The sequence below is a fragment of the Carcharodon carcharias genome, chromosome 21, assembly GCF_017639515.1.
Source record: "Carcharodon carcharias isolate sCarCar2 chromosome 21, sCarCar2.pri, whole genome shotgun sequence".
Classification (NCBI taxonomy): domain Eukaryota; kingdom Metazoa; phylum Chordata; class Chondrichthyes; order Lamniformes; family Lamnidae; genus Carcharodon; species Carcharodon carcharias.
This window is the reverse complement of record NC_054487.1, coordinates 47,725,115-47,735,438: the sequence shown is the minus strand read 5'-3', so window position 1 is coordinate 47,735,438 and position 10,324 is coordinate 47,725,115. Positions and strand designations below refer to the sequence as shown.

Here is a 10,324-nt window from a genome sequence, read left to right as displayed (position 1 = left end):
ACCAAAAGCTTAGACAATGAGGTAGATTTTAATGAGTGTCTTGGAAAAGAGAGAGATGAAGAAACAGAGGCTTAGGGAGGGAATTCCAGAGTTTAGCTTCTAGAAAGCTGAAGTCATGGTCATGGAAGTCAGAGATGCACAAGAGGCCAGAATTGGAGGAACACAGGTTCTGGGAGGATCGTAGGGCTGGAGGAGATATTATATTCACATTTTATATCAGATTAAGTTACATCTAATCCAAATGGATTTTTATTGCTTCTAGAATTATTTCCCACTTGTGCATAATTACCTCAATCCCAAGATTCATAATCTCTTGCTAGATATTTATATTTCATAAATTTATCTTTTAATTTAGCAAGAATCTATCCTGACTTACTTATTTTGTCTGCATTTACATTCCACAACCCTCCCCCCAGACAATTAAATTAGGTTAGAGAAATCTCCCATTATCTATCACAACAGAACTGACACCAGTCTGTACCCCACCCCCCCCACCCCAACACTGCACCACTGTCCCCAATCTCTCTCTGGTGGATAACAGACATTTACAAGAAACAGAGTTCCTAAATGTTGGCCTTACACATATAGTAAGACAGCTTCTGCATGGGAATGAAGACAGGTGACAAAATTATCATGGGAGCTTTATTTAACAAAACGAGAGATGAAATCCAAATATAACTACATTTTACAAGCTTTGACAAAAATTCTGGCAAATAGCATCTCTAGGCCATCTTCCAATGGATTATCCTTCATTTCTAAAGGTGCAGGGAATTTTAACTCTCAGCTGAGATTCTGGCCAGGGGAATGGTAGTGAGAGGTCCAGATGATTTTAACAGTTGGACCTCAATAACTGACTTCCAGATCAGAAAAGACTGAAGTCAGCAGAAGGAGATGGGAGAACCCCTAGTCATTTGAATCCCACAACAGGAGAGAAATAAACTTGAGACACCTTTTCTCTGATCAGTCACGCAATGTTATAATGGCTTCTTCACTCAGGCCCATGTGATTTGGGTACCCTGATGTTATAAAGTACTTTATACAAGTCCATGGGCAGAATTTATTCAATGCCACAGGTCCTGGTGGTGGTGGGGGGCATTGCCAGTTGTATGCAATTGGCCATTTAACAGGATGGGGTCACTGGGCCCAGCCAATCAAGTGCTAGGGGTAGGCAGGAAGCCACCAATTCCAGCTTCAGGTGATGTGAGGGCAGGTGGTGCTGCCACTTTTAAATGGTATCCAGACCTCAATACAGAGTGAATGAAGCTTCTGGATCACTACCTTATGGACCCTGAACAGCTTTCATAATTTTTGTTGCTGCTGCAGCATTGGTGCCTCTGCTCTGCTCCTCCTCCACTCAGGGGTCCAGGAGGACTGGGTGGATGAGTCCCATGTCTGTTTGTTCTTTTTACTGGTTACTGCCCTTGGATGAGATGTCCTTTGGTGGGTCCCTGGTCTTCCTGATCACCTGGTGCTTGCACTCAGTCTGTTTACCTCACAGAGGCAACATCTGAAGGCGGTCCTTCAACTGTGTGATTGTGATGGTCTCCTCTTCCCTTTCGGCAAAAATTTCCACTCCAATGGAAGGTAATTTCACAATGTGGTAGAATCCAGGCAAGGCCTCATGTTCCAAAGGGGAGGTCAACCAGAGGGCTGCACATTTAATTACATACAAATGAGACAAATACCTCTATCTAGCACATTTGGCTTCCTACTGCTTGCAAATGGAATCACTGCCTTCCTGTCACCAACATAATGCAGCCCAGAGTTCCTGGCATCAGGCTTCAAACTCCCCCCTACTCTAAAATATAAAATTATATTTAACACCCTTGCAGAACGTTGTCATTTGGACTTTTCTTAGAGTTATCAGTCAGTTTCCACGAGACTCTGGTTCATTTTTCAGCTGTTCCAAACTCCATAGGTGATTTGATGCATTAGGAGTCCATGATCACTCACCACCACAGTGTAAGCTAGCTCAAGAAACAAGTCTGGTAAAGTGTAAGGCATTGCCATCGTTTAGGAAAGCATTTGTATAACTTGACACCTGGGTTTCTTGCAGTCAGTCAATATATTCTTCTTTCATTAACTTTGCCTGGAAGGAGAGAAATAGAATGGTTATTTAATGACAATACACATGAACTATTAGGATCAAAGATAAAAACAGTTCTGAAATATGAGTAAATATTAGGGGAATAATAGATAAAAAGGGGGGGAAAATCCTGAGGGGTCAGTCCTGTGGTATGATGCAATCAATATAGACAATGCCAGTGCCTGGGAAAGGTAGCCATAGAGGAAAAACCCAAGCCAATGAAATTTTTCAACAAAAAAAGTAAACATGTACTTGTACATTTCGATCATTAGGAAATAGCAATCGTTTAAGTTATATTGGTATTTGTGGGTGTTAGGAATGAGTTTTAACTTTAATGTTTAAGTTTGATTTGTATGTCTGGGTCAGTGCGTTTTTTAAAATTATTCATTCATGGGATGTGGGGTGTCACTGGCTAGGCCATCACTTATTACCCTTCCCAGTTGCCCTTGAGAAAGGGGTGGTGAGCTGCCTTCTTGAACCACTGCAGTCCATGTGTTGTAGGTATATCCACAGTGCTGTTAGGGAGGGAGTTCCAGGATTTTGACCCAGCAACAGTAAAGGAACAGTGATATATTTCCAAGTCAGGATGGTGAAGTCAGGATGGTGAGTGACTTGGAGGGGAACTTCCAGGTGTTGGTGTTCCCATCTATTTGCAACTCTCGTCCTTCTAGATGGAGTGGTCGTGGGTTTGGAAGGTGCTGTCTAAGGAGTTAAGCAAGGCCAAATTGAGCTGTAGTTTCACTTTAAAAAGGTGCCTGTGCTTTTAATGAGTTACACAACTAAGTTTAGTAAAGCAAACATGTTAAAAAAAACCTGGGCTATTGCCTAGCAACAGGGATCCAGAGGGGCAGATCCCTCCCACAGACAAGAAACTAGAAACAGCAGTTTGATTTGGAAGCTGTTTGAGTTCAGTTAGTTTTGAAGACAGCTGCCAGGAGACTGGAGCAAAAAGGGGACAGCTAGCCAGTCCCAAGCTAAAGAAAAGACCCCACAATCCAGGGGAGTGGAACAGGGGAATGTCCCAAGCACACCTTCTAGTCAAAGGAAGGACAGGAACATGGAAAAGGCCCTGTTAAGTGAAGTTATGAGTGAGGGGCAGAAAGAAAAGGCTCCGAGCTTCAGAGTTAGAGACAAAAGCTGCAGAAAGCAGATTTAAAGTGTGAGCAGCTTACAAGAGGCCAGGAGGTCCAAAGAGAAAATGGAAGATCTGTAACTCTTTGTTATGGGCATGTGAAGCAGTGATACTGTTGACTGCTGAGTTGGAGAGAGAGGGTATGCATGGAAGAAAGCTTAAATGCTATGTGACCACCCAGGGGAGAGGAACATTAGGAGAGTTTGAAACCTTGGAGATGAGTCCTTGCAGAACACGTCTAAATGGAAGTGAGTGTCAGTTTGGGAGAAGATTCTAAAAGTGAGCAGAGATTGGAAACCCTCATCCAAAAGACTGGTTGGCTCATGGTGAGACAAGCATCTGGGGGGGGGGGGGGGGGGGGGGGGGAGTTGAGGAGAGATCCATAGCATTAGTTTGAGGTGGCATATGTCACCTGAAGTCACATGCAGACCAGACCAGGTAAGGACAGCAGATTTACTTCCCTAAAAAGGACAATAGTGAACCAGATGTGTTTTACAAAAATCAGCAATGGTTTTGTGGTCATTTTCAGATTTTAACACTAGATTTTCACCATTTGCCATGGTGGGATTCAAACCTAGGTCCTAAGAGGATTACCCTGGGTCTCTGGAATACCAGTCCAGTGACAATGCCACCACATTCCCCATGTTTTACTCTTTCGCTAAAAGTTCATTAGCTGATTCTGGTGACTGTTTAGTAGCCACTCTCCATGTATTTAAACAAACTAAAACTTGAATTTCACCATGCAAGCGTGAAAAGGAAGGAATTATAGAAAGAACCATTCAAAAGCCATGTCCATTAACTCTGTAGATTTATGTAGTTCCAAGCCTTTCCTCTACATCTCACCAACTGTCCTAAAGTTGAGCTACACAGAGGATTAGCAATATTCTCTACATTATTTGCCTAAGTGCTCTGACCTTCATTGATACAGAAAAACTGCTCTCCCAGAATCCCCAATTTAAGTCCGAGTACAGTTGCATGGACACCAGTCACTATCCTGTACTTCAGTCAAGTGTACAATCTATGTGTGAGCATCAATTCAATAAAGGGCAAGCCTGATATTCTCCTCTTCATCTGATGTCCACACAAGCACTTACAATCTAAGTTATCAACGTGTTACTTGTCAAACCAGCTTGTAGTAGGGCACTGTATGCTGCACTGCAAATTGACATTAGTGTGGGACTCTGCCCATGTGGTTTTATCTCCTAACCTTGATTTCTTGCATTCACTATTAACAATTGCTTTATATTAGTAACAGGAAGTGAATTCTGAGGTTATATACACATGTAGCCTTGCAAAACGCCATAGAAAATAAACTATCAGTATATATTATTTAAAATATTGCATTGTAAAGTGATAAGTGACTGTAAACAAGCTCTACAGATTCAAGGGATTGGGGAATGTAGATAACACTGGTATCTGGAAATTCCTTTAATGAAAAGAACCATCCCAAAAATAATTCATAAGAGATCTAGAATATGGTTGAAATAAAAAGTTGGGGAGGTGACTGAAGGCATAATTAAAGAGCCAGGTTTGGGTGGAAAGGCTTAAGTAGACTTGAAGAAGAGAATCCCAGAGTGCAGTTATTAATGATGGCTAATAACTTTGAAGTAGAAAGAAAGTAGGTCAAACTACTAGGAGCAGGGGAATTAGATAGAACGTTGGGTTGGATCAGACTGTAGAAATGGGGTGAAACAAGGTCATGGAAAGATTTATACAGTAGAAGAAAATAGAGGGATTTTAAAAATAATAAAAGGTGATCAAATACAAAGTGAGCTATTTAATGGTGATTCATGGACAAATGCAAGTTTATGCCAGCCAGTTAATTATACTGTAAAAATGACATGTTTATTCATCAAGCAGAAAAAAATTATATTTTGATGGATTTGCTGCATCAACTTACCCACCCTCCTTTCTGTGTGACCCAGGCAGTGTAGTTATCCTGCAAATATTTTGTTCCAAAACCCATAATTTGAGTCATTGGGTGATTACCAACAGCTGCAAATCTAGTGGTTGCATGTACGACAAAAGCAATCTTCTTCAGCTTCCTTTCTGTTTCACTCTCTACTTCAGAATTTATTTCTGCAGGCAAGGCTACTTCAAGAACAGAATCCATAACTTTTTTAAAAATGGTAAGTGATGGCTTTTCACCAAGTAGTCTGGTAAAGGTGGGGTCTTTTTTAATCTATTTCAACAGATGAAAGCAAGGAAATCATTTATGCAAGCAGGGAAAAAAATCTTGTCTCATTAGACATTCGCAACATAACAGGAATAATTTAATTGAATTACTTCTTCATCTATAGAGTCTCCTTCAGTTGTCAAGAGTGCAATAATCCAGTCTATCGTTTTCTGATCATCCCCTATAAAACAAATTAAATTATTTCTCAGGCAAAAATAACATTTTTGAAAGATCTTCATTCTTGTTAACTACTTACCAGTAGCATCAACTTCTAAACTGTAAGAACGAATCACCCCAACGGTATTCTTCTGCTGCTTCGCATTCATAATCTTCTGCAACATTTCAGCAACCTCATTAGCAGAAGGCATTGATTCTGCAATAGGAGTTACAAATTAAAGTTTAAGACCACATAGCTTCCAAATTGTTTTTAGTATTGCATCTGGGTCTTTCAGAAATGGCCCAAGCACTTCACATATAAAAATGAATTATATTAAAATGCGGTTCCTGTTATGTGGGTAAATGGCAGCCATTCTGTGCATCTAAGGAATCAGTTTGAACAACTTTTGATTCAAAAGATAGATACTAAAAGTTATCCTTCTGTAATTCACTTTCTGCTAGTCGACAAGTCAGTCTAATTTCATCCAAAAGTTTTTGCACCATGGCACAGATAAATATTTTTTGGTTGCTTGTGTTGCCGTGGCTGACTGCCATCTTTTTTTACTTTTAAAATGACCAGCAAATAACTTAACTGTGCCACCATTTTTAGAGTCACTAGAAATTGCCTATCTAGCACTTGCATTTGTCACTAAGCTGGAGTAGGTGCTCCACATTACTATAATTAACCCAAATGAGTTTTGCAGAAAAAGTGTTCAAGTGACCCTCTAGTTAGATAAGAATTAAGCACATAACAGACCACTTACATCAGTCAATTACCTGATGTGACTTTTTATTGCAAAAGGGTGACAAATCTAATTTGGACCCATTGGTCTTAAATCAATTACTAGAATAATGGAATTAATTGGCATGAACAAACTTGATAATCTGTAATGGTAATAGTGCATAATGGTTTAACAATTGCAGAAACAAGGAGCTACTTAGAACCAACTGCCTTTATTTTAGTCATTTGGTAGTAAGGAGCTGGGCTGCAAAAGATTGGCATCTAACAGTTTCCTGGTACATTCTTCATGGCAACACCTCTAGCAATCAGAGTCCATTTGCCAACCAATTAACACTCTTCTCCTGCAGTAAAAATTGTTGTTCCCTTTACTATTGGTATTCTTGCAAAATGTCCTGATAAGATGAAAAACATGTTTCTTTTTTCAGTAATGCCTTGATTTTCTTTGAGGACATCCCAAATGTTTAAAATTATATTACATTGAGATTTATTTATTTTTATTTTAAAAACAGACAGCTGATAAAAGTTCATGAGACTTGCTGCTTTCCACAAATTTCAGATAATACGGAACATCCCCAAAGGAGGAATTACTGTAGTGTATAAACTGTCTTCCCAGGCCAATAGTTTTATACCATAAAACCCAGCCCGCTATGAAGCGCACAGGCACAAGCAGTCCTATATTACACATACAAGAGGAAAGAACATTTTGAACTGTGTTGCACTTTTAAGTCCTAAAACAAATAACCTTGGCAACAGAAAGTAACATGGGAGGCTTCACCAAAGATGGTGGCAGATTGCAGTTCCCTTGTGTCCTGGCAGTTACAACACATCACTTAAATTTTCTTTCCTGTGTTTTGACAAATCCATGCCAAATTTATTTCCTCCCTTCCTCACCTCAATGCAATGGATATCGATAACCTTCAAGGATGTACCAAGTGGCAATGTTCAGTATGAGCCTTTAGGTTGGTTGTGAAAAAGCTATTTGACCAAGGGAAATATCCAGGTCCACCTTGGGTCTTTCCTCCCTGACACCACCACACAGACGTATCCAACAAGGAAAGATAGTCCTGCCCAATTTTCTCCTCAGTAACTAAGGAATGTTTAGGCAAATATACTGTTCTTACTGCTCCTGGCTGAGGTTAACTAACTCAGCATAGACAAGGTTCAGCTTTAACTCTTTTGGTGCATAGCTGATCATGCCAAGGGATCCTATATGGTAAAGGAAATATACAAAGTATATGAGTAGCTTTGAACTGATGTATAATTAAAACTAGGTGGAGACTGCCTTAATTTACGACACACAAGGTTGCTGCACTTCATCCCAATGATTAAATGATACAGGTCAAAAATGCTCAAATTTAAAAAATGTTAGTTAGAAGTGGGAAAGGTGGAATAACAATGTTCCCACTCCTATTTACCCAGCAACCCTAGATGATGCTCGGTGGGTGCTGATGTCCTACATGCTCAACTTAGGCTCAAAAAGATTATGCTTTACCTGCCTGCCTCTCTCTCCCCTCTTTTAAAAGGAAATTACTTACTTACTATCATGCGTCAGAACACTCACCATATTCTGCTTCTGGAAAAGTGATTTTGTATGAAGATTTGAACATCATCTTGCCCTCTTCATCCATTCCTTGTTGTTCTACAAAAGAAGCTTTGCATTTTTCTGATTCTCCTCGTAAACATGGAATCCTTCTCCATATAGATTTCCTTCTGCCGCTGGATTTGCGAGCACAATTTCTCTCTTTTCCACCAGATTGGATTTTGCTTGTTTGCCTTAGTTCAACTTTTGCTTGTTGGTTTGAACCAACATTGTGTGCAGCACCCACATTGCTCCCTTCAACTGAAGGCTTGTCTGGTTTCCCGTTGCTAGCTTTAGGGGCTTTATCTATAGGCAAAGTCCTTTTTGCATAGGCCATCAACATTCTGAACTCAAAGCTGTCATCATCTGTGGAGTTGGAGTCCAACATGGAATTATCCTCAACTGCATCAGATGGACCCATGTTTTACCTATAAAAGATATTCAAGATGATTAAATACATTTATTATTCACAAACCTCACGTCTTCCCTAAGAAAATTAGTGGTTAGCATGTACAGAAAGAGGGGAATAAATTTATTGGGAATAATAATTTAACCTGTCACAGCAAAACATCATCAGATAACCTCCAAAGCTTCCCCAAGTCCATAGGGCCTGAGTTTATCATAAATGCAACATCAGCTTCTATTCAATTACAAAATGTAAGTATAAATGCATTTCAGAAGGCTTCAAATTTACGTTTTAAAATAAATGGTCTTGATCACCAATACGCACATATAAAATTCTGCATATATACACACGTAGGATTTACAATTATGTACAACTGCCGCCTTCTAACAACGTCTCAAATCCCTGGCAGAGTCAGGTTTTCCTTCCAGTCCAGTTCTGGCTAGCTACTCTTCGCCTTTGTTTCACTTTCGTTTTTTTCTTACACTTCCTTGTTCCTCCATCTATTTGGGATTCCCATTTCACAAAGCTCCCAAGTTTGTGCAGTGGGCCTCAATCAGGCATTCAGCATTAAACAGCCGAGTTGCAGCTTACCCCTTCAGAATTAAAAAGCTGCAATCGACTGGCAAACACGTTGTTACATATAGAATTCACTGAACTGAGAAATAATTATTTAAGAGTTTTACAATACAACCGAAAAAGTGGTCGACTGATTATTTGACCAGACTGAACCCATCTTACGCCTTCCTTACAATAAAACATTGAAAACAATTCACATTTTTTCAAATGACCGCAAGCTTATGCTACAGCAAAAAAAAAACACACATTAGGCAGTATTCAGTGGTAATTTAGAGAAAATTACTCATTACACAACGAAACGGATTCTGGATTTGGTATCTGGATTCATTAAGCCCATTTGTGAATCACTTTGTCATTTTGTCTTATTAAATTGCCATGTACAGAATATTGATGTAAAGTAGTAACCTTGAGAAAGTATAGCTAAGCAACGATTAGATATCAGGTACCTGAAAACTTCAGAACAGCGGAGTTGCAGCTTACCCCTTCAGAAATAAAAAGTTCCAATCGACCGGTAAAAACGTTGCTACACATATAGAGTTTACTGAACTTTTAAAAAATTGTTTGAGTTTTACAATAAAACCCACTGTTAAGAAAAGCCTGGCAGAAAACACGATCACTATTATTGTAATGTGAAAGAGAAACAAACAAAAACATCACTACTAAAACTCCCGTTGCACTTACAGCGAGTGTGGTTACACCGCAACTTCAGCTTAAGGAAACAATCTTGGAATTTCTTGGTGGAAATTTATCTCGGAAACTAAATTTAACACTGAAGAGCATTTGATCTATAAGCAAAGGACCAAGTCACTGCATTTTAACAACTCGGCAATTCATTTCGTATTGAAAAAAATGGATCTTATCAGATGTGGTTTTTTTTGGCAACATTTCTCCCTTCGGGTCACCCCAAGCTCAGGCTGTTAAAATATCCGTAGAAATGTGAGGGTAAATTCAAGCAATCTCATCGGTTTAAGAAAACCGTGTGTCCAATGCGTGTCGTTGTAACTTGTTTCCGTGTACTTGAGTGGAATTTAGCTTTTCTTATTCTGCGAGAACCTATTGGCAGGACAAACGTTCTCAGATACACTCATGACTGTGTAGGCGGCCACGGCAAATCACTATATTGCTGACCAGCTCTACCGATATCACGAGTTATGAGCTTGACTAACAAGCGTGGGCAATTGGATGCAGAATTCAAACACAAGAGACAATTAGACAAGCTTGTGATTGCTAGTTAGGCCCAAGAGTTGCGTGGCGATTCCATCCTAAATAGTATCAATGATTCAGCTCTAGGCTGAGTACAGAATAAGGCTGTGACTAGCCAAGTGGTTATGGTAAAACAAAAACAGAATTACCTGGAAAAGCTCAGCAGGTCTGGCAGCATCGGCGGATATGGTACTGGGTTTGTAACCCCAAGATCAAGAGTTCAAATCTCACAATGGTAAACTATGAAACAATGTAACTTCATCTGAAA

At 39.7% G+C, this 10,324-nt stretch overlaps 1 protein-coding gene across 9 annotated transcripts; it reads right to left on the bottom strand.

Moving 5' to 3' along the window:
• Window positions 1–628: 628 nt before the first annotated feature.
• LOC121293428 (apoptosis facilitator Bcl-2-like protein 14) lies at window positions 629–9,868 on the bottom strand. Of its 9 annotated transcripts, none has more exons than XM_041216520.1 (6): window positions 9,300–9,868; window positions 7,854–8,299; window positions 5,651–5,767; window positions 5,505–5,575; window positions 5,119–5,400; window positions 629–2,089 (listed from the first exon to the last, which is right to left on the bottom strand). In XM_041216520.1, exons 2-6 carry the CDS (start codon window positions 8,290–8,292, stop codon window positions 2,057–2,059), a joined length of 942 nt encoding a protein of 313 aa, XP_041072454.1. In that variant the 5' UTR covers window positions 8,293–8,299; window positions 9,300–9,868; the 3' UTR covers window positions 629–2,056. The 9 variants fall into 9 exon arrangements, with proteins under 9 accessions (XP_041072454.1, XP_041072457.1, XP_041072453.1 ...); XM_041216523.1 differs by having other exon boundaries at window positions 9,334–9,868; XM_041216519.1 differs by having other exon boundaries at window positions 9,535–9,866.
• Window positions 9,869–10,324: the final 456 nt, after the last annotated feature.

Excerpts from the sequence above, each read along its gene's own strand:
- LOC121293428 (XM_041216520.1), bottom strand. The coding sequence starts at position 8,292 with ATGGGTCCATCTGATGCAGTTGAGGATAATTCCATGTTGGACTCCAAC. Across the intron at positions 5,768-7,853 it reads TTTTCCAGAAGCAGAATATG|AATCAATGCCTTCTGCTAAT; the intron begins GTGAGTGTTCTG and ends CTCCTATTGCAG. Across the intron at positions 2,090-5,118 it reads TCACACAGAAAGGAGGGTGG|GCAAAGTTAATGAAAGAAGA; the intron begins GTAAGTTGATGC and ends CTCTCCTTCCAG.